The sequence below is a fragment of the Anas platyrhynchos genome, chromosome 5, assembly GCF_047663525.1.
Source record: "Anas platyrhynchos isolate ZD024472 breed Pekin duck chromosome 5, IASCAAS_PekinDuck_T2T, whole genome shotgun sequence".
NCBI lineage: Eukaryota > Metazoa > Chordata > Aves > Anseriformes > Anatidae > Anas > Anas platyrhynchos.
The window spans coordinates 55992772-56020476 of NC_092591.1; the positions used below are offsets into that span (position 1 = coordinate 55992772).

Genomic DNA, 27705 nt, shown 5'->3' on the forward strand with positions numbered 1-27705 from the left:
TGCCTTGGCTAATAATATGTATTACTAAAGTCAAGTTTTCTATGCACAGGAGTAGGTAGACTTGTGTAATAACTTGGTTTAAATGAAAGACATTAGCCATAGACAGCCTGACAAGCTGCTGCTCTCCCTACAGTCATTGAGGAGAACAGCAGTTGTTTTGCTGGCTGTAAGGAAGTTAAGAGAACAGGATTTCTATCACTCTTCTGGTTACCAATACATGTAAAGGAAGCGTAAGATGAAGGCATTTAGGTGGCATAACAACATACGTTCAGATAGCTGACAGATCAGAACATGCTGTAAAGTAGTACAGACCTGATACTCATCACCTGATTTGGAAAGCAGATCACGAACTCCTTTAAACACTATTCTCATTTAAAAAATGAACAACAACAAAAAAAAAATACTGTAAACAAGATGAGGCTATAATTACTACCACCACCAATTCCCATGACACATTGAGGACTATAACAGCTGTCTTCAGATCACGGTTTACTAAATCATTGAAGTTACAGAAGCTCAAAACCTTGATTTATTTCAAAACATAGCTAAACTGAATATATACGCGAATGTCATCATTATAAAATCTCCATTTTCTGGAGATTGCAAACAGTCAAAAGGAGTTTGAGACATAATTTTATGATGCATCTTTATTACATAGATGTTATGAACCGTGTTACTGACACTGTCATTAACAACAAATGCACGAAAGCTACTTAGAGCATCAGGTAAAGCAATGCTCCAAGCAATTTTGAGTATCCTTTGATTTCTTCAAAAATTATTTTACTGTTTCTCCAACACTTAAATAACCATATTCCAGTATGGTTGAAGAAGCAAAGCAGGATTAATCTATCTATCCACTTCACAGATGGATAGTCAGAGTGCTAAAGAGTAGGTGATGTACTGGAAAGCACTGTACAAGCTGGTATCCAAATGAATTCCTGGTTATTATAATTGGGTTGCTAAATATGCTGCATCTGAGGACTAGTTGTTCCTAGAATGGAGTGTGGGTTGGTTTCTTTGCTTCTCATTTTGGAAATAGGGTCTTGGAGTCTTTCCTAAGTACTTAAAGCAGGATTATACCCTCTAACTTTTTTTCCCTAGTTATTTACTATCTATATTAGCTTTTTTTTTTTTTTTCTGCTAGCTGTCAGTGTCTTTTTTTTCTTTGTAGGTAATATGTTGGAAGTCAGGTATCATGAGGGGCTGTTATTCCTGTTACTTTTATGCTTTAGCATGTGGCTGACTAGGTGTCATGTGTGCAGTACTAAGTATTGTTGTTGGCTCTGTATGAAAAACTGAAGTTAGACTCTTCTATTATATACAACTAAACATGCAAGACTACATAAAACTTTGCATGTAGTAAAACCAAGCAATCTGAAAATGATTTTTTTCCTGACAGAAATCCTCAATTAGAGATAAACCTTACCTTATTACTCCTGTGTGTAGTGAAAGAGAAGCAATTATAAAAGGGAATATCTAAGAGTGGTTGTGCCAACACCAAGTTTTCATGCGCTGTGATGTTAGTGCAAGGAAGAACACTAAGAAATGTCCCCCGTATAAGTTTGCTCTCAAAAGCAATACAATGTTTTAAGGGAGCTGTACCACAGAATTGGCTTCTACCAACAGAAATGAAGTTGAGGGGCAAACAAGTAGCATTGAGCAGAAGTCCTGGCTAGAGCTGAAAGAGGTGTAAGGTGGATCCTCTGCCTGACTACTGTGCTGCTTGCCAGCAGCTCTAGCTAACATTCTGTAAGTTGGAAAAAAAAAAAAAGGGGGAGGGGAGGGAAGGGGAGGGTTAATGTTACATTTGTATGCAACAGAATCAGCTACAAAAATAAATTAGATCAGATATGATCAATGGGTATTGCGTACGAAAGATGAGTTGAGAAACACTATAGGGGTTGACTTGTTTTTGAGCATTTTTTCATAAAATTGAACATCAATATCTTTTCACTTCTATTTTTCAAATCTGATCTATTGTATTTGGTTTCAAATACAAGATAAAATTAAATTATTAATGTGAAAAAATGTAAATGACTATTTGTGACTTGTTTCTGGTATAGTAAAGATCGTTGTAACATGCTAATTGTGAAGGGTAGACTTCTAAATTCTGTTCTTTTTTAACACGTTTCTAAACTAGATGTACTGAAGTGTATTATTAGAATATTTCTCATAAATACAAATAAAATAGGGGATGACTAAAGTGACAATTATAGCATTTTTAATACATATTTCTCAGTGGTCCACAGAGCAATCTGCTTTGAAGGAAATTAAGGTATAAGAGCAGGGTTTGCTCAAAGAACAGCAAGGATTTTGTCAGATGTTTTCAGTCTCAAGAAATGAAATCTACTGAGTTTCTGAGTGACTGAACTCTGTAAAGGGCTTGATTCTGCACACAATAACCACAGTAAGATACCGTGGTCATTTGAATGCAGCCTGGTGCTTATTCTGAACAAGTCTGCCATTTATGTCATTACACGTGGTGACTCATCTGCACGACATCTGATGATGTACTGATGATGCATGCATCTGACTTCGTCAGATTGCCTGAGTGTTTCCTCTGAGTACCAGTAGTCTTTATATATGTGCTTCCCCCTGTTGAAATTGGGAGTTGCAAATTCCCTAAGCATCCTAATGATAGCTGAAGCAAGTAATACTTGTATTTCCTTTATTTAACTCCATTTGCAATATCTAGTTGGCTGCTATGTGTCACTGGGAGTTGTAAAACAAAACAAGAAAAGCCACAAATGAAACACCCACAAAAATGTAACATCTTTTGCATCACAAGGTTTTTGTTTGTTTGTTTTGTTTATTTTTGTTTGTTGTGGTTTTTTTGGACAAAAAAAAACCAACAGCAATACCTTTTCTGAAAACTGGACATGCATGTAATGAAAGATGATACTGCTTCCATCAGCTGTAGTTTTCTCAGGGCAATATCAGCCTAGCTTTATTTGTCGAGTATTTAGTCAGCAATTACTTGCATTCGGTATCTGCCACTTAGAAGAAATATAAGATTCCAAATGCCATAATTGAAGGAAAAAAAGGGGCTCTACTATTCTAGAGAAAGGGAGGGGTTTAAAACTGAGGGCAAGATAATGCATTGAAACTAAAACTTAACTGTTTAGTTCTTGGCGGGGGGGGAGGGGTAACTATTGTACCTTAAGCTCTGCAAACTGCAATCTAAAAGTTGTAGAAGGCTAACAAGGTTTGGACAGGAAGTTAGCAGTGTCACATGTGGTTCACACTTGCTGTAAATCAAATTCTTTCTGGTTGTCGTCATCAGTGATTTGATCTAGTACTACTGAAACAAACCGCAAAGCTCCCATGGTAGGTGAAGTGCTTGGGTAGAGCTTAAAAGCATTCTTGTTGGCATTACTTCAGTTTGATCCTGACTGACTTGAACAAAAAACACTGAAACAAAAACCTCTTAAGGAAGTATGAGTTGGGACTGAGTACTCTCCGAGCGTGGAGGCTCTTCTGAATCCCACTTTGTACACCCTCCCGAGTTCTTCTACTATTTTCATAAAGACAGTGATAAATTTCAAGACATGGGAATTCACATGAGCTCATCTCCTAATTCTTGGAATATGGATATCCTGAGTAACAACTGCTTTTGCAAGTCTCAAAATACCTGAGTTTTCCTCATGCTCATTACAGTCCAATAACATTTATTTTCTGACTGGGATTGCTACCTCTGAAAAGGGACGCATGGATGTAGAAAGACAAATTGAATGCTTGCAGCAAACAACTTCTCTGTGGTGTTTTACAATATGTAATAGAGCCAGCAACATGCATTTATTTTCAGGAAGTATAATTGATCTCCCAGACATCCATCCTGAATATTGGGGAATAGATTGAAGTTGACAGTTCATTCGGGTGAGTTATTCAGTTCTCAGCTGCTCACAGTAGAGGGACAACTGCTGGAACTGCAGAGAGCCAGCTTCTTAATTGCTCAAGGCTGCATTAGAAGAATTCATCACTACCTCCAACGAATTGCTTTTGGAAGAGAAGCTACTTAGGCTTGTGCAACAACATATTAGTAAGAGTAATCAATAGTGAAATACACTGTTAAATAAAACCAATTAGAACCCATTAAACTATCATTTCACAAGGAATATCCTATCAGTATTTAAGCAAGAATTGGAGGCTTCTTTGTGAACTGAAGCATTACTCTTCAGAAGTAACAGAAATGTGTGAACATATTTACTTTAAAAACTTTCAGCCCATGTGCACACAGAGCATTGGTCTGTATTAGAATGGATGAGATGTACAGTTATACTCACTATCCTGAGAAACTTTTCTGCTCTACAGATTTTATATTATTTTATAAATGGACCTGTACACTAGTTGGCTTTCCAAGTCTTGCAGAGATCTCAGTTTCTGCAGAGCCCTCAGGCTATCTGACTTGCCTGGAAGTACATGCTGTGTAGAGGTTCAGCTAGCTGGGGTAGTGGCTGTGCTTCAGTGTGGCAAAGGAATGCTTCAGGCAGTTTGATGCAAAATGAGGGATTTAGCATAGAGGGACGTGCTGCTTCGAGTAGTATGCATTCCTATAGCGAGACAGATTTTGGAACTAGAGCTCACTTTGATGGGCTGCTCTGCAGGTGGGTATGAACAGATTTAATATTGAACCTGGGTAAAGGTAGACTTCAGATGGTGAAATGTGACTTGTGCTTCTGTTTAATCTAAAAGTCAAACTTCCCACAGATGGTAGAAAACCACGGTTTTAGGGGTGGAGTGCCTCTACTGTGATCTAAAGCTAGATGTTTTTGTCCGTCTTCTCAACAATATACAATACTGTGAATGCTATGTTCAGTTGCAGACAGTGTGCTGTTTGTCTTCTTTTCATGATGAGGACAGTCATAAAAAAATTGGTCACAGTGACTGTTGTAGTAATTGTACAGGCTAAATGGCTGATGATAATTGCTCCAAGATAAATCAACTCTGTGTGATTGTCTTCTGTGTGGGTTTTTTTTTTTTTTTTTTTTTTTTTTTTTTTTTTTTTCCCTGAAGAATTCCCTGGGTGTGTTATTCACTGGAAAACAGGGCAATTCTGACCTCGGGATGAAATTCAGCGAGTGGTTTTGTGATGCTGTGGTTCTGTGCTGGCCTGCTCTTGAATACATTAATATCTACAGTTGGAAAATTGAGCACCCTTTTCAGTAAATGAAGGATTCCACTAAACAAAAAATAAAGATCCATCTGTGAATAATAATAAATGAAAGCTTATGCCAAATGAATAAGAAGTTTTATTGTCACTTATTTTTCTTGCTGCATATGCCCTTCGGTTGAGTGATGTTTCTGTGATGCTTACCTATTCTGACAGATCCAAACTCATTTCCTCCAATGGTTAAAAATAAATAAAATAATGAGAATACTCTTGCTTTTGTGAACTGCAAAAAAGTTCACACAATGGCAACATGATACCAAGTACACCATATGGCAAGACGAAGCACACGTCACTGAAATAAAATATGTATGTATCTTTTAGGTATATATTGCAAATTATCAAAATTACAAAGCAGATTACTTTTGATAATGGGAATATTGCTCTCTTTTTATGCCGTAGAGATCATAATTTTTTTTTGTTATTGTTGTTCCCTTCACCAAAATGTGTATCTTGTGTATCTTGTGTATCTTGTGTATCTTCATGTTAACAATAGAAAGAATCAATATGGGGACAGAATTGCTGAAGATCACCCAATTCTGTTTTCAGAACCTCATGTCAGCTTTACAATAGGTAAATGTTAAAATGCTTAGTCTATCTTGTGATGTCTCTACTTTTCTTGAAGCAGAATCTTGTTATTGGGGGCAACAAATGAATGTATTCAGATGAATTTATTGGAACAAAATTTTGGTTTTCCATCTACTTGAAGGAGAAGCAAAGCAGTAAGTTTCAGTCATGCTGGCAATATATGCAAGCACAAGGTGAGGCTAGGTATTGTTTAAAAGTAACAACTGACATGCTGGAGAAGTATGCATACGTGAAGAATGGAGAAAGAGGAATAGGAAAGGAAGGAGATGGTGGGTAGAGATAACGTGACATGGAAAACTTGATATGCTTTTAAAAGTAGAGAACGAGTAGAGATGAAGGACTTCGATAGGAATTGAGTAGTTATTTGTAGGTTTAAACTTCTAATTAGAAGAAAAAATATTAAAGGAGGGGGGTTGAAGGTGAGAGCTGGGTTTCTATTTCCAAAATGACTCCAAGATAACAAAAATGAAGTTATCTGTCCTAGTCAGAGTCCAGATGGACGCTATTACAAGTTGATTATAGTGATTGCTATTTTTCTTTATGAATCACAAGCCATGAGTAATAGCTGTTATGTCACCTTTCTATGCAGGCATGCATAACACTCTTCCATATGCATATATTTCATTTCACCTATAGTCATATATAGGCACATACTGGAGAATTTTGGAGATACCAACTGTTCTTTCCAAAAAAAAATATCCCATTTCTTAGGGTTAATGGTCTTGTCTGCAACACTTCAAAGGGAAATGCAAGCTATGGAATAGTTTAATAAACCTATAATATAACAGGTGAGGTTTTGTTTTTTCCATTTTTTTTAATTTAAAGGATAGTTGCAGAGAAAGTACATTAAGTCAGTGATTGTTGTCGTTAGTTTCTGTTAGAATTCTAACTTAAGATATTGCCTAATCATTTTTTGAATTAGCTGCAGAAGGCCAGGCTGTTCATAAAAGAACAGTCCTGACCCAAATATTTTGTCAATGATAACTTTGCTTACCCATGACATATGAGACTGAAATACAAAAGAAAACGTAGCTGTGTCACAGGACTTGAAGTAATGAAGATGGGGGAGAGGATACAGAAATGATAGTGTACTGAAACTGAAGCATGACATCAAAAACCCTGTGGTTCATATAGCCATGAAAGAAGCATACTGGTTGTTAGAATCCATGCTCCTTCAGGAAAAAAAAAATGATATAGATAAGTAATTACCAAGGAAGTTGGAAGTTGTTGAAGTTGCTTTCCATCTAGTTTTGTCAACTCTATTTGACTTCTGTATGGGCGTTTAGAGAGAAGATGGATCTTTGTTAGTCTGAGATAACTTTGAAACATAGTTCTTCAACAACTTTGCTCATTTCCTCTATGGTCTGTGTGCTTGATTAGCATATTACTTCTGCCTGCTTAGGTGTGCAACAGTGACTTAGTCAATGACAGTATTTAAATTTATGAAGACCCTGGCTCCCAGTAGCTTTTCCCCATTGGGTCTCACAGAAGGCAATGCAAGATTAACATTCACAGGCCCCTTTTGATCCTGTAAGAAAATGCAAATGAAGGACCAAGTAAATTGATGGGGGTAGTACAGACAAAAGCACATTTTTTAATACATAACCTTATGAATAACTACCACAAGGTATTTTTGAGAGTAAGGCTAAACATTTGAAAACCAGAGATTCAAGTTTTCTATTGAGACTTGTTTTTCCCCTGCAATTTCTGTTTGGGATCTGAGCATGAGTTGTCTGTTAATTTCAGTAGGCCGAGGTTCTTAAGAGTGCCTCCTGTTATTTTTAATTATTTACTTGGTTGAGAAAGATAGGACTCGTGTTACTATTCTGCTGAAAAACACCCTTTGAGATCCTGGTGTTAATAATTTATTTAAAAAATAATCCCTACCTAAAATTATATTTAAAAAATCTTGATTAGACACTTGAGAGAGGAACAGTACTGAAATACTGCTATGAAGGATGTTCACCTTTCCTGGGCACTTAATTGTTAAAAGAAATAAAGGCTAAGAGTTGCTGAAAGAAATGAAGGTTGAGTTTTTCAAATGAGATGTAAGATACTGTGCTTAACATAAACTTCAATATAATTGGAGCAATCACTTCCTCGAAGGTGTCAAAACCGTATATGACAGATGAAGACTCTTAAACAAGCCCTCAAAGCCTTCTGTAGACTAGGGCTACAGATTTTCAGGGTTGGCATAAAGCCTGCTAGTTCATGGCACTAGTTCTGTAGAGTGAATAGGGTATTAAGTTGATGAAAAAAATAAACCACCAAAGTCTGTGTTCTGGAATTGTTTCTTTGTAATAAGTACTGTTCCAGCTACTGTACATGTATCCTTGAAATAAAATCATCTGCTGCTGCACCCAGAAGGCTGACTACTTCCACAGCTTCAGGTATCCCCAGAAAATAAGTGGATGCACCTCAAACTGAACCCTGAGATCTAGGTCCAATATAAGGCAGCATGTTCTAGGTATAGTGCCCTTTTCTTCCTCTTGAGAATTCAAAAGTAGGATTTCTTGCAGGCATTAACTACTGGTTTGCTTCTTTATCTCTTTCACATGCATATATTGGGGTTGTCTGCCTGGGTTTCTAACTAGCAGAACATAACTGTTTTTGTAGATATTTGTATGTGTTTTTTATTTTTTTCCCCACCTTTCCTGCTTTATGTCAAATTAAATCTGTGGGAAAAACTTCCTGGGAAAGACTCTTCCAGTCCTCCTGCTTGCAGCAAGATGGTCACACATATAAGAAAGCCCCATCAACTGTAACCAAAGCTGTAGTTTGAATACCTTAAATATTTAACATGCCCTGCATTATGTTCTTGAACAACATGTAATTAATGATCAAACCAAATACAAGGTGTAATGGTCCTGTTTGTAATTCATGGCAAGGATCAAATTAGCATGTGAGTGTGTGAGTCTGCCTGAAAAAAAAACGAACTCCTAGAAATAACCAATTAGATTGACTATAACTTTTAGACGAAGCATGGTGAATTAATAATAAAATTAAGCTAATAAAAGAAGGGTGCCTAGTTCAAAAAAACAGTGAATGTCTTTCTCTGTAAACCTAAGTCATATTAACCTTGTAATTCGCATGCAATAAATTTCCTGATCTTTTGTCCCGGTATGTGGAAATGAGAAAACTATTTCATTTGCTCTTATAATCACTAGAATAACCCAGGAAAAATAGCTTTTCCCATTTCATCACTACTTAACGTAGCTAGAGAATCAAAGCTATGGAAATGACAAGAGATGAATTCATCCTGCTGTTCTCTTGTTGTATAGCTGGGATTCATGAATACAGATGTGACTTACACCACTGGATCTGTTATCTTGCGAAGCTAGAGATCCAGCACTGCTGCAAGTTACTGCAACTTCATGAAATCCTGATGTATGCTTCTATGAACAAGTCTATTAAACTCCAAAGTTGTGTTTTAATTTTCTGAGCGTTTCAGGATTTGAAAATTGCGTATGCTTAATAGTTTCTTTTGTGTTTTCAGGAAGGCATTTGCAAATCTTGATATGACAATTCATCCTGGAACTCAAGGGTGAAATTTTGTATAGTAGTCAGGTTGGGAATTTTTAGGTAGGGTCTAATATTGAGCAGGATCATTCTGAGAAGAAACACTGAACACGCAGAGACAAACTTTATTCATCATCTTACTCTCTTAGTGCCTTACAGCTGATGTGGAGGATGTGGTCACAAGGGTTTGTCCTGTCCTGTCATTGAGAAGGACAAATGCAGCAGCCCTCATTCTGGTCCTTTAAACTAGGCTGGTGCTCTGCCTAAGCATTAGGAGGTGGTCATTTTCACCTTCTTCACGTGCCCTGGACCATTCTGCACATTGCTCATGATCCACGTATCACTCTACAAAAGTAGTTATCTCAATGTCCTAAAAATCTTTTGGTAAAATCACTCTAACTGGCTTTAGGGAGGAGAGAGACTTGACTTGATATGAATGATAGGTTACTTTCCTAGATCAAAACCAAGGAAATTGGAAAAAAGACTATAAAATGTTGCTTACAGCATGGGAAAATTATTTTTGAATAGAACTTGGAGCACAAAGAAAAACTTACTAATAATTTAGGAAGGAACATTAATGGGCATTGACAATAGATCCATTGGAAAGAATGGGAAACCCAATGTGGAAAAACTCATCAGAAACAAGTAACTGGCAGATTTAGGGTAGATAAATTTAAGAAAAAGATTCTACAATAGAGTTATGTAGACTCATAATTGCTACAACAAAATTCCTGCAGGAAAAGTATTTCATTGTTCTTTTAAGAGAACAGCAAACACCTCAGCTGCTCAACGCTCCTTCCCTCCTTTCCACTCCAGCCCCCCCCAAAAAGGAAAACCAAACAAAAACACACAAAAAAAATAAGCCTACTGAAATCATTAAAACTACTTTACAAGAATTATAATGGGAGTACACCTATGTAAAGAAGCATCGTAGCATAAGAATAGTAGACCAGATAAACTGAAAAATAATTAATTTAACAAGGATGGGGCTTAATGCTCATTTAATAATTTTCTTATATAAATTCTTTTAAGGGAACTGATTAGTGCAGAATATGAGATGGTAAGGAGTTAACTAAAATGATTTGTGTATGAATGTGGCTCTTAGAATAGGCTAAGAGAAATAAAAAAAAGTTTTAAAGTTTGTTTTTTTCAGACATACGTGTAAACTGTAACCCTCAGAAAGGAAATTAACTATTAACTGAAGTTAACCTGCATGTAGGAATCCTGAATAGCAGTTATCAAATTACTCCTATGAAATGCCAAAAAAAAAAAAATACAAAAATTGTTTTTGTAAAACTGGTATAATGTTTTTTCTATTTTGTAGCTTTGAGAATATATGCAAAAACAAAGCTCTGAAGCATATCACCTTGGTTCATTTTTGAGACTAAGTACATTTCTAACTGTATGCTGTAATATCTATTTTTTTAAATCCTGTTACAGTTTTCAGGCTTGCAAAGACCACATTTCTGTTAACCTGATAGTATAATTACATGAAAAATGTCTGTCAATTATTCAGATGATTTACAATTATTCACTACTTACAATGAGTTTTTTATGCAGCTGACTAGCGACCTATGCGTCTTCCAAGGAAGTTATGAAGCAGTGTTTATTCATCACCACCTGCTGATTTGAGAGCAGCAAGACTCACAAATATAGCTGCTACATGGCTGAAGAATACGAATGCCCAAAAAGGAGAATGGCTAAAGAAAGGCAAATATATGTGCATGTATTTATGTATATTGTATATGTATATATTTGTGTATATATATAATATACACAAATACATATATGTTTGTGTGTGTGTGTGTATATATATATATATATATATACACGTTACATACACAGTATATCATCAGTAACATGCTAATTGGATTTGAAAGGTATATTGCCAGGCTGTACAAAAACTACAAGCAGTATCACCTTGTATGAAATTCAAATAAAATTCTGTTTCTTCAATCTATATTTCTATACAGATCTTACTAACTGAAGACAAAAAGTGCTACAATTTTGACTGTTTAGTTTGAAAATGTTTGTTTTCAGATGACGGGTCTCCTCCACAGCTTTATGGACTTTTTTTCATCTTATTTCTTTCTCCCAAGTTTTTTGTTATCTATCCCCCAACAAGTAACTTTTAATTTTTCAAAAAGATATTACTCTTATTATTACCAAGAGAGACTGGTCATTCTTCATGAGTCTGATATATGGCATAATCCTACCAGTTGCGTAGTGTATTTGGCACTTACTCAGCCTTGTCTGCTTCTAGCAAGAGCTGTACTGCAAGGCAGCCTGAGTACTTGAAATCCAGCAAGGTATTACTCTGTCTAAGATGGAAAATAGATTTTTAAAAATTATAAACTCAAACAAAATGGATGAGTGGTTTCAGAAAGCTGGATGAAAGTATTAGGGATATCAAACCTAAACTCCAAAGGGTTGTATTCTAAGCCATATTTATCTGCATATGTTCTTCGCTAAGTTCTAGATCACTCATAATTATATGGAGATTTCCAAGTTTCACAAAGTCTAACAGCTCAGGAGATCAAATAGCTCCTAATGGAGCTTAGTTTATTTTATGTATACATTGGTATATTTTTCTTGTTTCCTCAAAAAAAAAAAAAAGTACAAATGTCCAATTTTATTGGAGTGGAATTAAATACCTCTATAAGTTAAAATAGCAGTAAGATAAGGATTCAGTTGTTTTGTTTTTAGGGTATTGTAATTACTCCTAGTATGAGTAATTTAAATAGTTGAAGTGGAACGAGTGTTTTGTCTCCAGTTAAATTAAATCCACCACAGTTACCTAAGCTATCTAATCTTATCTTGCTTCAGAATATTTCTGCAATCAGGTTCAGTCAAGCTGCCTGAAATTATGGCTGTAAAGGTTTGAGCAAGGATGGGGAGAAACAGTAATGTGTTACTGAATGTGTAATAATAATGTGGTATAATCTCTAACTGTAGAAATGTGGTTTTAAGACTCTTGTATTGAGTACTGTTGAAGATTCTGCAGTAGGCTGAGTGGTTTATTTTGTGGAAGGATGCCAAGGGCAAGAAGTTGAAGAAATATTAAAAAGTTTAAAGGTTAGTGTAGGGATATTAGAAAGATTTTGGTAAAGGAAGGGATCTTCCCTAGATGATGACAAACACAAAATGGGAAGTCTACTTCCCTAAGTCCTGTAAGTTATGTGTCTTCATCATGTAGTCTGCTATCACATTAACCTTTTGATGGGCTTCATGTGGTTGCTTACAGTGCTCTGACAGATTGTGTAATTAAAGATAATTGTATGCCTGGTTTGTAACCTGGAAAACCTATTCTTTCTGTTAAAATCTGACAGAATGAAGCCCAAATTAAAAAACTACAGTAGCAGAGTCTTGAACCATCTAACAGTAAAGGTCATTTAGTATGAAAATATAAAGATCAAAGAAAATACATGAAAGCTTAATATGGAATAAGTTATCAATTTTTCAACAGGAACGAGTAAACTGAAGGAAACTATGAAGCATTAACTTGTGTATTGCAGATACACAGTACTTTCTGAAGTTATTCCTACTGTTTATACAACTTTTCATTGTCACTTCTTTAAAAAGAGTTTTGCACATGAATCTTCACTAGCTAAAGAAAGGTGATTAACTCAAAGATTGTATTAAAAAATCAAACAATGATTGTTTGATTGGCAACCTAGATGCGTTCCTTTTCAAACTAGCAGATTTGCAACAATTGTGGTGCTTAATTTTAAGGCTATAGTAATATGATATTTCATACTTATCCTCCAAGGGTCTCGGCCCATGAATGCTTTAACTGTGGTTTTTAAAAACAACAAAAAAAAATTCTGTTATACCTATCATCATAGACAAGTACAAGCCTGAAGAGCAAGCAGCAATGTGTCTAAATTGATTTGTAGATAATGTGTTGTCCTATTTAGAGAACAACAACAAAGCCATTTACCTGTTATTGTTTTTTCTCCTTTCCTTAATTTAATTTTCCTATTTAAGTCATCGACTATAGGTCAATCTTCTGCTGGGTACCTTGGCTACAAGAAATAGTCAAGATAGTCTCTCAGTCACTTATTTAAAAATATGAAATGATATGCTGCTTTAAGTGCAGAGGGGTTTGTTTTCTGAGAGACTCAATATACAACCTTGTAAAGATAGACCTAGAACTACCAGGAAAATGCTTTGGATTTGGTGGTGTATGATTTCAGTTAAGTTAATATTGAAAAATGAATAAATTAACAAATTTAGGTGAAAATATAGGAGAAGATAGTTCTAAATACATGATTTCATAGTTGTATCTCACATTTAATGAGTGCAGAAGCTGAAATGTGTCTTGAAGCAGAACTTTAGGAAGCTCACTATCAGTGGGCTGAGGAAGGTATTACCACCTACGAGGTACTGTATGAATGTGCTCAGCCCTCATGTCAGACAGAGGGAGCTTAAACAATTCAAGTGGAGGGTAGCGTTCTGAATCATGGTAGATACTGTAGGTCAATGTATTGTTTTACTCAGCTTAGGCCAGAATGAAGACTTGCTTTTCCTAGTGAATTACACTGTGAAGTGCTTTTCCTGCAGGTCTTTATTGAAATGCAAGTGTGGGCCACATCAGCCTACCTCATGCAGAGTTCAGAAAAATGACTTTTCCACAGAACCTACTGTGGTTAAAAAACGGAATTGGAAAACTGCATAGTTACACAGATAGAAACCATTTTGCACGCTGTTCTTCAATGTCGACCTTTGCATGAGCTCATTGTGACCCAGTTTTGCTATGACAAAAAAAAAATCATATCCCTTCTCCAACCTTCTAACCAGGGGTAATAAAACTGGAATAGTTGTTAGACAGGTAGGCTGTTGCAAGAATCGATGTTCCTTGAAAGAAAACAATGATCCACCCAGCAATAAGGTGACTGTTTGCAGCTTTTCTTTTGTATCTGTGCCCAGATACAGTCCCTTGTATCATTATTGGTTTCTCCAGTGTAGCTTTTCATCTTAATGCTGGTCTATTTTCCTTTTACTTTCACTAATAGAAAACCAGGCTAGGGAGGAAAGATGAGAGTAGACAGGGGATCTGTTGGGTTGATAGGTGTTGTGTGCTTGTGTTACTCTTAAGGGATTCACATGTGAATATTTTTTTCAGATTTTAGGCCAAATATCTGTAAGGACAGTGCATGAATGAGTGCTCACTTTTAATGATGAATGGAAGTAATAAAGCAAAAAGTTTTTCCTGTAAATAGAAAATTAACCTATCCTGAAGAAAATAACAGAATTGTCTATATATCTATCTAGTTGGTTACACAGCGTTTAGTGTTGCAGTCATTTTAACAACCATTTAAGCATGGGAATTTCAATAAGATTTTGGAGATATCTGAACTCTGTCTTGAGGTATCTTGCCTACACCCCTTGTTTAAACTTTTCCAAAATAACCATGCATAAGATGGTTTTCCACACTTGGTGAGTGCGTTTCCTTTCTGCCCTGCAGCAATCTCAATGTGGAAGAAGAGGGCTCATTTGCCTTTTTCACTATGTTCCTCCATATCAGTCTTTTAGATTTTTCAGTTATCTTAAAAACAGGCTTATTCACTATTCTTTCAAAATTACTACTTTGCAGGTTTAATAGATTTTGTATTTATGCGAACATAATTTTACATCCTGTTTCATCTAAACAAAGTGTGGACTATGTTTTGGGAGCATTTTTGAACTTCTTACCTTATCACAGTAGTTGCAAGGTGAGCTAGAGAAACAGCTTAAGGTTTGCAGCTCTATCTTCTGGACTGAGCCAAAATATATTAATTAAATCAAAGTCTAACTGATAATAGACATCTTGGGTGACATATGGTATGTCCTAGGCTTGACCAGGTTCTTAACAATGATAAAATGGTGCATTTTATGACACGTAGAAATGACGTGAAAAAGTAAGCAGAAAAAGTAATCATAGATGCCACAGCTCTGAAATTTAGTTTTTGTTGGTTTGTATTGTTTAAAGATGAAGAAATTGTTGTAAGGTAATTAACTAGAAATGCTATGACTTTGGTTTTGATTTGAAAGTCAGGAATGCTGGAGTAAATGAAGAAAGCTCTTGAGCATTATTTTTTCTCTCTCTCTCATTTTCTTTTTATTTTTTTTTTTATTTTTTTTTTTAAATTTGAGGCATTGCATTAGTTAGTTCTATTGTGGCTCCTACAATGAACCTTTTGAGTATAAACGTTTTGCAGAATGGCAAATGATGACAGGAACTGTGAAACCTAAGCAGCACAAATGGATTACTGTCATTCCGTAATTCATGACTAAGTTAAGGCATTTTTTAAATCTATCTTAGGTGAAAACTATTGAGAATCGTGAAGGTATCAGGACTTCTATTTTCCTAGCCTTTCAAAAACTATTTAATCACTTTAATCATTAACTATTTTCTTTTTGGTGGCTACTTTAAGGTCTATTGCAATATCTGTGTAGGACTGCATCATGCTCTTGATGAAATATAACAGGAAAAACAGGGTATCATCTAATAACTTTCTAGGCTCACTGAAGACATGGAAATATGTTAACCTCTTTTATCAACCTGATTAATTCAATTAAACATTTGCATTCACTGAGTAATGTGTTTATTTATTTATTTATTGGGGGGTGGGGGGAGATATTGATTGACTATCAAGTTTACATCCAGTATCATTCTCCAGATTGTCAGGACTTCATTTTTGGTTTTAACTAAGGCACATTAACTCATACACTGCCATTAATGGGATTGCAGCTTGATAGCTGATTCTTCTTTCATACAGATTAAGGGGTTGGAAACCAGAATTAGACTCAAAGCTTTGTAACTTAGTACTGTATTAAAAAGCCAAAATAAAAGCCAAACAAACCCTTCTCGATATCTAATCAGATGTGAACAGTAACACTCATGAAAGAAGTCCCAAGTTACTTTGGGTTGGTTTAAGTAAAATGTTATTTTTATTTATTTATTTTTTTTTTTTTGGGGGGGGGGGGCGTAAGTAAATGTTTTTCAGCAGTATTTTTTATTTTTTTTATAAAAAAATATATTTTTTTCTTCAGAAAATGTGAACTAAATAAAAAGCTTTCTAAAATAATTTTTAGACTACTTATTCTCTTCCCCCCACACCCACATCTTTTTTTTTTTTTTTTTTTAATGGCATTGATTAATTCAGTGGAAAATTACTAAACGGTTTCAATAATGCTAATTGAAATTAAAATGTAGTGACACTGTAATTAATCTAGTGTTCAACTTCTTTTTGTACTAGTGCTTTTAAAATACGCCTGGTATTTTTAAGTAGATGTCTAATTCTATATACCTACTGGTTTTAATTTGAAACTATAGATGAGTAAAGAAAAAGAATTCCTGTGTTATGAAACCTTTTAGGTCAGATTCTGAGAAAACAGTGATTTAGCTGAATTCAGTAGAACCGTTAAGGTTTTCATGAGCTCAGTATCTTTCTTCTGAGCTTGTATTTTCATTGTCTTTTTCAGTTTTCACTGTAGATAGGATCACAGATGGCTACATAGAAGTACAGATGCTGTTTTCCTACTGTGGTTTCCAGTACTGCACAGGGAGGCAAATGCAATGACTTAATATCTGATTCTTTTCAGGTAGATCGAACAAAAAATGTCCCTGTCATACTCGTTTGGTCTGCTTGACTGATTCTTTATGCTGTTCATTGCCATACATTTGTATGGACTGTGTAAGCTTCAGATGATGAATGATATGTACATAAAATGTATGTACAATTAGTACAACAAATATATTGAATAATGTGGTAGTCTGATATGACTGCTTCAGATGGCTTTTACTTTGTGTTGAAAAGATGGTGCAATTGTTCTGTTATAATGCAGAAACCTGCAAGAGTTTTTAACTATGCAATTATAACAATTATTAGTGTGACAATCTCACTGTTGATGTAATGCAGCAATTTTCTCTGATTTCCCATTAATTCTGTATTTATGACATATTGATATTATCTTGATAATATAATTCTAATGCATATCGTATCTAATAAAATTTGATTTAGAGCTGCACTTTTGTTGGCTTTTCAAGAACTATTTATTTCATAGGGTGTAACAGAAAACAGTTGGAAACGTTAAGAATTTCTCTTTACTTTCCCAGGGAAACTCAGTTACGTGCTAGAGCCTTACACTACTTCTGCTTTATTGAGAAAAATTATGCAGACTTGTTAAGGAGAGGGTATGGAAAGGTGCATATGTATATCGCTGGTACAAATGAGATCATGCACTATGTTCTAGTATAACTCTGAAGATAACATGGAATGTTGTCCTCTGCTCACAGTCTCTTACAGTATCCTCTATTTGGTCATAAAAGCGCTGCAACTACCTGTATATTATGAAACAACAAAGGAAAGCAAGCAAAATATAGAACAAACTGGAAAACATATTTATGAGCATCATAAATAGCTATAACAGTTGCAGGCTGACACAATAAAGGTACTGTTTATGCATTTTTTTCTACACCAACAGTAATTATACTGCACGTTATCTAAATCTCCAGTTATACTTTTTGTTAAGACTGCCCATGATTGTATGTAGCACAAAGTCATAAATATTTTGTGTAACATGGGATTCCTATTGAGAAGCTTATCAGTCTTAGCTTCTCTGTGATTCCCTCTCCCCTGCCCCAAAAATGACTCAAGTTATTTCACACCATCAGTTCCTAAAAGGTCAACGGTGATCTAATAATATATTAATTTATCAAAAATGCTTACATACTCTGGGCATATGAGTCTCAGTAGCATGGATATCAACTTTCATACTTGGATCATTGGGATATTTGTCAAGTCCAACACTGAAATAGCCTATTGACTTACTTGTAAGAAGTTTCTTGGCTCACGTTCAATCTCATTAGAACCGTAGAAGGCCAAATGCTTTACAATAATTGGATTTAATTTCTTTCTCAACATTTTTTTGTATTGATAACTGGTGGTGAGTTAGGATTCAAATACAGTACTGGGAGAGGGAATCTCTCCTACATGTAAGTATGGGTGCCCACCAGCCTTTAATGTTGTAAATTGAGGGGGGAAACAGCAAGCACATTTTAAATGACTAAAAATATTTTGAAGAAAAATATTGGTTTAGCTTTTATAGTGTTCCTTATTCAGTGCCTTAATTTCCGAGAGAAAGCTTTGTGATGCTGTAATGAATTGATGATAAACTACTCGATGCTCTACTGAATTGATGGTAAGTATGATATATTCAGCTTAAGAATTCTTAAAAATAAACAAACAACATTTTCTTACATTGTAAAAACTGTTCTGTTCTCAGACAAGGTCAGCCATACCTAATGTACCAAAGAAGCATTAGAGAAGTACTCTTCAACTCAGACTTGAAAAATAATAATAAATACATAAATAAAATATCAAGTTTTTACAGCAAGTTTTAACATGCTTCTGACATACATGTATGTTGAACCTTATACCCAGAGTTAGTCCATCCATTATGGAAGAAGTAGGAATGATTCCTGACCTCTTCAGGGCTACTCAAATGTGACTGAAACTTGTTATCCTTGGCTTATTTTGCTGAAAATGCTATTAAACTATTGTTGCCCAGCTTTTAACCCAATTAGTCTCACAAATGAGGAAAAAACCCAAACAAACAAAAAAAAAACACCTTTTTTTGAGAATTGATTTTAGTTTTCTCTGGGAGGATTACCAGTAGCTTTTGTTTTACAGAAGTCAGACTTAAGCAACTTAACATTATGTATTAAGCAAGGGATTATTTCAGATTTAAACAATAAATAGTTTTTTAACTACTTGTGTGTGGATTGTCATATTGCCTTTGTATGCACGTATTCTTTCTACCTTTGGCATGTAATGCATGTTGACTTCAACTGCATTCAATTTTGGTATGAGATGGCAGATTTGCCCCAAGGTATCTAGTGGATATAAGCAAACCTGATCCCTGAGATGCTGAAAAAAAGAAAGAAGCTCTAAACTGCTGCCTTGAAACACTGTTTCTGAAGATGTCTTAACTCATTTTTTTTTTCTGACATCGGTTAACCTGGTAGCTTTTGTGATTTAGATTTCAACTAGTCTAGTAATAAAATGAGAAGACTTTGTGAAACCTTGGATTTGATGTGCTTGATAACATGTTGTCTGAATAACACAAGTGACAGCATCTCCATGTTAGAGGCATAACCTGTTTCAGATATGTGAGGGGCTGTTATATTTATAACAGCTTCTGCTTCACAGGCTTACAAATGAAAAAAAAAGAAAAAAAGAAAAAAAAAAGAACCTTTTAGGTTTTCTTAATACTAAATAGTGCACTGCAGGTTATTTGTAGATGTTGAGGGCTCATCTATTTCTTGTACTTGTAGAATTTAGGCATCAAGAAGTAAAGAAGACTGGATTTTCCTAGTGCTGTTTTCTTTCAACTCCTCCATTCTCTCTAGCACATGTGAACTGTGAATTTATAGTGAAGTGATTCAGCACTGCTGACTCAATGGTCAAGAAAGAGAAGTCCAGAAATTCTTTACTAAGTTGGCTTTGCTCTTGTTTCCTGCTTCCTAAAATCCTAGAACTTTTGGCCATCAGTAGTGGTTGGATCAAGTCTTGCTGTCACTGCCAGAATTACTGCAGTTGTAATATTACATAAAATGTTGTGTAATAAAGCTAGGCAGCTAAGGTATGTTAAGTATTTAATATATAATCAGTGCTGTTTTGGACAGTGGAAAAGGAAATAGAGGTTTAAACGAATGAAATCAAACACTTTTTTCAATAATCACATGCCTGTGAAATCGCTCGTTTCTCTGCATTTCAACTGCAGACCTCAGTGGGCTGCATGGATTTGCTAAAGGTCCATGGGATAACTTGAGTTGAAAATCTAACCTGCTCAAAGCAAGGGTAATTATTAAGTTAAATGTATTTTTTTTTTTTATTATTTTAATGAGCTTCTGAATTGACTGGTTCTTAGCTACCAGCGAGGAGCTACCTTGAAAGTATTTTAGAAGTTTAAATGACCTTCAAAATAACTTGGCAGCAGCCATTTCTGAACTTTGAAATTTAAGCTGTTATTCCAACACTGATAGGGCATTTTTCTTTTTTGGTACTAAAGTTAGGCACACTTCTTGGGCAGTTGCATCTTTCTTTTAGCTGAATACAAATGAAGTATCATGAATTCTGAGTTCATATTTCCAACTTTGTATTTTATTTTTTTTTATAGGATGGTATTTAAGCTTCTAACTGGAAAATTAGTTTTAATACTTAGAAAAAAATAAAAGAAATGAGATGAGATGACATCAGGCTTCCTCTAAAGATGCTTGTGCAAGTCCAATGAGTTAGCTGTGATTCTGAATACTTACTATTCCATATGTGTGCTTGTAAGAGTATTAATAAATATCCTGTCTCACCTGAAACATACTTTTACATGTAAATGAAGGTGGTTAAAGAAGAAACTGGTAGAAACTTGCCCATGTTTTACCCACTTTTGTCACTCATGTGCCTTCCTTTCCCATGCAGACAAGTCATTCAGAATGAGGGGATTCCTACAATATTTGTAGAAGCACGTGTTGAAATTTTATCTGTGAATCAGTCACTACAAACCTATTATTTCACAAAGTCATTTTTGCTAATGTGTCAGGTCTCAGTCACAAGAGCAATAATACAATTAATGTATGCAGTTGATGCAGCTGCTTGTTTTTGTGCAAGTTGATATGAAATACTGGGCCCAAGTACTTTCCAATATTTCACCTAAGACTTACGTTTTGCCTTACTGTTTTGGTAAGAACATTTTGCTCTTCAGCATCTTAACACACGTGCTGAGAGTTCAGTTAAATCAAGGAGTACTTCCAAAGGCAGAAACTCGGTCTACTAGGTAAGGGAAGAATGAAAATGTGGAGTCAGGAAAAACAGAAGAAAAAGTTGTAAAATGAATGCTGAACCTATTTTTGAAGCTGTAGTGAAATACTTGAGGGGAGAGAAATGTGAATCCAATCTGAAGAAGGAAGGCTGGAGAGCCTTCCTACCCCTCCCTAGGTGTGAAGTAGTTGTTCAGATCTTGGTAGTTGAGTAACCACATCAGAGAACTTCTGGCTTACTTTGTAAGAAAGATTAAGTAGGACTTAGTTCCCATCACCTGCTTTTTAAAACTTTATAGTTCTATTTCCTAACTAGCATTTTGTAAAATAAGATTGTCTTATTACTATTTATTATTATTCAAGTATTTTAGATTGTTTTGCATTTACTGGCTCCTACTCTTCCATCTTTACAGGAGGACTAGTTCTTACAAGCAGGATTCTGGATCACTTATCTACAAAGGTCAGTGGTCCTAAGATATTTTTCAAAAATATGTAAAATGTACCTGATTTAGGAACTACTAACACAAGGGGCAGAGAGAGACAAACTCCCATTGGTGATGTTAACCAACCTTTTAACAAGGCTGTGCATGTGGCAGTGTAACAGGAGACAGTTACTTTCTCAGTCATCAGCAAAGAAGAGAAACTGGTTTCTGTAGGTCTTGCCCCGTCTGCTCCTGCTTAACAAGCTTTACCATCTCAGAATTACACTGGTGGCTATTTTGCATCCCTGAAGTCAGCAATATGTCTGTTACTTAGCTCATAAGAGCTAGCCTTAAGTATTGATGCCTGCTTTTCTATTTCCTGTTATTTAAATTACATGTTATTTAACTTGCCATTTATCAGACCTCAAAGATTGTTATTACTTGGTAACTCAGTGTCTAGTATTTATCCAACATATTGCAGTTCTATGTCTTACTATAAAAGCATATCAAGTTACTGTTCTAGTTATCTATAATGATGCTACAGTTCAACGAAAATAGATGTATGTGTGCATTTGTGTATCTATGTTTGTATACAAACAAACTAAAATCTGGCATTCTCTGAATTGCAGTAGTGATATAGCATCTAAATTATAATAGAGTCTACTTAATAGAGTACTGGCTATGAAATTGGGATGATTGAGCTCTACCCAAAGCTTTGCTTCAGTCACAGTCTTGCACTAATAATAACGATACTAAAGGTATACTGAAATTAAATGTATTATATTTTCTGAAAAGTTCTGCCATTATTCTTCTGAAAATATTCGGTGTAAACTCTTGTGAAGACTTCCACATTGACAATTTTGTTGTTGTACAAGATATGTTAATGGGCTGCTTCATTAAGTGCATTTATAGAAATTTCTATCAGCACATATGCATTCAAGATGACTGAATATCACATACGGCATTACTTCATGATTCTTTCTTTTTTCTTACTGCTATTTCCAAAGAATGAAAGTAAAATTGGAACCCCTGCTAAAATAGTTACTTTAAAAAAAAAAAAAAAAAAAAAGGCATAAGTGAATGTTTTTCTGCTCTGGCAAACATAAGTTTGTACTATATTTTGCAAAGGGAGAGAGTAGATTTCTCTCCCTAAAACAGGAAAACAGGTTACGATCTTCCCATATTATCAGTGTATTTAGTCAAACTTGCAAGAGTGTCTGTGATGACTACTTGGCACTTCTAAGGAAATGCATAATTTTTCAGTCTCATAATAATCTTTGCATTGTTTTATTCTTATATATATTTCATGTGTAGGTATTTGTACAAGAGCCTATATAATCACTTTAATTCTTCTTGCTACGCTAGGAGAGTGATTATATATTCAATAAGACTGTCAATAAATTTAAAAAGGGAGAAAATTTAATTGTGAGTGAAAATTAAATATTTTTGAGTTGTGTGTATAATGTTTGTATATGGAAAGTTTCTGTCAAAGCTCTTCGAAGTTTGTTATGTGCCAATGTGATCTCACACCTTTAAGTATGCATAGCACCAAACATAGGCTTTGTAAAACTAAGAAATTCTACAGTTCTCTCCCATTTTTTTATATAAATAATTATTTTCTTAAAGTGTACCTCATGCTGTTAAGACAGATCTCTAGAAAAAATAAAACAACAACAACAAAATGTCTGGAGCTTAAGATCTGGGTCAGTTAGATGTATTGGAGGGCTAAAAGGATGCCTTTTTATGTGTCTTCAGGTGAACAGCTTGAGCACAATCAAGTCTGACAACAGTTGCATTTAAGATGTTAAAGTGCCTTGTCCTTAATTATAGAAGAAGTTTGCCTCTAAAACTCCGGCTTTTCTTATATCTACCTCCATTCACCACTGTGCATTTCCCTTAACAGTAATAAAACTTCATCTGTGCATATTAGGGTTGCACTTCCTGTGATTCTGGGTTAGCCACTGCTGCGATCTAACAGTCTGGTTGTGTACAGGCTGTGCCTAAGCAGACTGAGATTCCCCATTCCCATATTGTGACCTCAGATGGGAAAATTCACCGGAAATACCTTCACACCAAGTCTGATGTGTTCATAGGCTGAAAATGAGCAATGGCATTATATCCTTAAGTATCTTTATAGGATATTCACATGTAAGTAAGACTAAAGTAGCAGTATTGGAAATCATGGAAAGTTCCTAGTTGTCACTTCTGATCAAGGTGTTGAAATTATGCCAAGAACAGTAAAGTGATGTCTGGATGCCACCAGACTACTTGTGCTGGTGTCACTCAACTTCATGTATACTCAACTTATAAGGGAAAGGAATTCCTTTCCCTTATAAGGAAGGTGAGAACCTTGATCAGAAACCAAGACTATGCAGAAGGCCTCTTTATTGACCCTACCCCCAAAAAAGAGGCAAAAACTGAGATTAATTCCTGAAGTTGCAAAATTCCATTATGTGTGTTAAGCAAGCTTAACTTTAGTCATAAATGATTCTCTTGTGATTCATTTAATGTACTACTGCCTTCTCCTGTTTTTTCCACCCTGTATGCGTGCGTGTAAAGGAAAGATGGAAGAAGTTTTAGCTGCTCATTCATAGGTGCCTGAGAGGTGTCTAGTAGCCTGGGAAAGCTGGCTTTTTCTGGAAGAGAAAATGACAAGCTGACTGCACTTTTTATGACCTTTTTACTGTTCTGTCATAAGTATCCATGGTAACATGACTGTTTCTTTCATGCTGGTATTGTAGCATCAAAATAACAATAAATGCTGATTTCAGTTAATGTGGTTGAATAAAACTTGCTACTACGTGTGCTGGAAAAAATACTATACTTGGGACAGAAACAGAAGTTGTCAGACATCTTTTTTTTTTTTTTTTTTTCTTCTATGTACGTTGCCTTTTCCTTTTCATTTCTTTGTTCTCCCTCTCATTTGATCAGGAAGTGTGTGTAATTTAATTTATTAATTCCGTCTCTTTGCCACATAAGTGCCTTATTAAGGGTCAAACTTTGCTTTGATACAATCCCAAATTACTCCTCAAAGAGTTGAATGCAATGACACACCAGCTTACACTATGGAAACTTTTATGCAAGTGATGTATAATGTAGTTTTTGCATGCCTTTCATATGACCCCCAAAATACAGCTAGAACTCCCTCTTATTATGATCAGATATTGTTCACTTGCAGCACTTGCAGACCTTTTTTTTTTTTTTAATGTGTGGAAAGTTTATTTTTGTTTAAATGATGTGTTCTCGTATGATTTGCCATCCAGTGAACTTCACTTGTGTTAGGGTAGGGAATACTTCAATTCTGAAAGCATCTTTATTGGAAAATGTCATTTATTTATTTCTTTAATTGGATTAAGTAAAAACAGACAGAGTGGGAAAAAGAGTCTTAAACGCTCTGAAAGTCTTATGAATTGTTTCTGGTGGGTGAAGGGTTTTAGAGATGACATCAATGTTTCCAAAATATAATTTTAGAAGCTGTTTGTGTTCTCTGAACTTGATGTGGTAGTGGGGTGAATGAATATGTAATTGAAATATAACTTGTGAACTGTAGCTGCACAGAAGTGATACCTTTCCAGATCTAGTCTGACAGGCTGATTTGTAACTTGACACCTACTTCAAAAAATTCCTGCCTCTGTCTCATGAATCTTGTATAGATTGACTTCTAACAAATGGAGACTCTGATCATAAAATATTGGTGTTTCTTTAATTGCATTTTCTTTCTTCTTCCAGGAAGAATTCCTAGGATCTGTTCTGCTATTACAACCTTAAAGCAAAATGCTAGCCACTGCGTTCTCATCCCTCCCTGCCTGCCACTTAAACGGCGAGTACTAACAAATCCTTCAGGACGCGACTAGAGCCAGCGTGTTGAATAATCACAGGCGATCAGGCTGTGGGCTTGCAGCAGCAGCTTGCTGCCTCGTGACATCACTCCTGGAGCTCAAATCCCACTCTGAGCTCCCTCCGTTAGTCGGTCCGTTGGTCTGTCTGCTCACACAGAGCTACGGACCTCACACGCCGGGCAGGCAGCTCCCCCAGGCAAGGCTCAAGAGCTGCTGGGAGAGGAGAGGGGGTAAGAGACAGTGTGAAGAGCGATTAGTGGGGAACGGAACAAAACAGCGGAGCTACAGCATGAAATTCATCTGTGCTTATTACTTGCTGCCTCTTTTTCCTGCACTAGTCTTCAGCAGTAGGTGAGTACAGAGAGCTATTTTGTGTATAGTTCTCCTGTTTTGTTTGCTGTTTATTCTTTTAGATTCAGTATTCCCAAGAGAAATAATATGTATTTCATCTTGTACTAGAGTAGTAAGTTTAAAGTGCAGTTATCGTTTTTGATTCTTATCTTTCCCCTCACTGATCCTCTGAGAGATACTGAATCTTTTACTTGGCCTTTCTGGGCTTTTTATGATGTAAAAGAGCTGCTCCAATATAAGTTGACCCAGAGCTCATGAGGTGAAGGAAGACAGTCAACAAATATAAGCATCGTATGTGTGTATCTATCTATATATATACACACATACACACACGTATATATACAGCAGCAATAGCAAATACTCTGCTTCACAGGCAATAAGGAAGCCAAAGACCTGAAATTGAGAACATGTTAACATTTTCCCCTATTGAGTGCGGAAAAACAAATACTTGAACAATCTCATCTGAGTTGAGGCTTTTGCATCTGAATAGAGACCTAGGGCTTAGCTTCTTTACTGTCAAATACAGGTGAGATGTTGCAGTATAGTATCAATGCTAGGAAACGTGTTAAAAAGTTACTGCAGTCTAGAAGCGTTCCTTTCTGTGCAAGTATAATATATCACTGAGAAAATATGAACAAAATCTATTGCAGCCTAAAAATAAAAGCTGTTCTGACCGTGCAGTGTTCTGATAAGATAATGCGTATTGCACAGTTGCTCAGAGATGGTATGGTCTCTATGCTGTTGATATAACCTGTTCAGCAAAGGGAAGATAACACCAAAACACTCTATCTCATTGTTTCATTCATAGATGAAGAGTTAATGCCAGGTGTGGAGTAGATATGTCCTAATGACACTGTCCTCAGTTCAGGCTGCTTAGATTCCAGTTGCTTCTCAGAAAATAAGCCTTAATTTTAAGGAAGGTATTTCTCTGCTGTACTAATAATAAGCAACTTATAAGTCTGTAAAGCATATTATCAGAAGATAAAGGCATTTTCCAGGAAATTATCTGTTCCTTTATTCTTGGTCTTTTCTTATAAAATGTAGAATGCTTATTTGAAGTGTCCCCTAATTCCCCCCCCCTCCCCCCGCACTTCTTGTTTCAGATCTTAATTGTTTATAGGGTTAAAAAAAAAGAAAAAAAAAAAGTGCCTGCTAAGTACTCAAGGTAAGATGTAGCAGGAGCACATCTCTGTATGTCCTCAAACCCAGGAAAGTGATAACCAAAATCTGAGTGGGAAAAGACCTGAATGCAGGGAGAAGTGAGGATATCAAAATGCTTCAGTTATTTTATTATTTCACTCCCTTGGGGGGGTATAATTTTTCTGTAACACTTGTGATTTAAAGACTGCAGTGCCAGTCAGTATGAACAACTCCAATGCTCTTTGAAATACAAAACTCAGAGGAGAATTGTAACATACAGTGATTCAATAACTTTCCTTTCTGATTTAATAAGCAGTCTAAGCACTATTCACTAGCAGCCAAGTGTGAAACTTCTTGTGAATTCGTATTAATAGTTCTACTCATTTGAAAGTAGTATTTTCTTCTCTGAATTATGCCACAGTTTGAAAGAAGCGGGTGGGTGGGGTACCAAGCCACTTTTTGCAAATGCGAGTTTGCATCTTGCATGGTTTTGTATAGACTAAAATCTAGTGAAGAGATGTGGAAAATTAATATAATTTTTTATACTTTATAGGTTTTGTAAAATGCCAAGTAAATGACTTCAATGTACAGGGGACTGAACTGCGACAAGACGTCTAGTGTAAAACCCCAAAACAAGTGCCTCTTATCTTTATGAGGAAAACATTTTTCTGTATGAAAACACAAATTCATAAAAATTTGTAGTTCAGTTTTTCAATTTTAGTCATATATTTCCCCTCCAAAAAAAAAAAAAAAAAAAAGAGTTGGGCAGAATATGAAGGAGTTGAAGTTGTCACGTGAATGTTAATTATGAACAGTATGAGTTGGAGTGTATATATTCTTAAGAGTATAACTTTGTGACACATGATGATTTGTATTCTT

At 35.5% G+C, this 27705-nt stretch overlaps 1 protein-coding gene across 9 annotated transcripts in view; it reads left to right on the top strand.

The window, feature by feature from the left end:
- The window catches only part of LUZP2 (leucine zipper protein 2), a 245354-nt gene that overhangs the window by 34794 nt on the left and 182855 nt on the right, over nucleotides 1-27705 (top strand). For 7 of the 9 annotated variants that reach the window (XM_038179472.2, XM_038179468.2, XM_072039153.1 and 4 more), the window contains 2 exons: nucleotides 21488-21534; nucleotides 25226-25686. In XM_038179472.2, the coding sequence (XP_038035400.1) occupies nucleotides 25625-25686 (62 nt within the window). In that variant the 5' untranslated portion in view covers nucleotides 21488-21534; nucleotides 25226-25624. The remainder of the gene's footprint in view (nucleotides 1-21487; nucleotides 21535-25225; nucleotides 25687-27705) is intronic. The other 2 variants (XM_038179469.2, XM_072039154.1) reach the window with 1 other exon arrangement.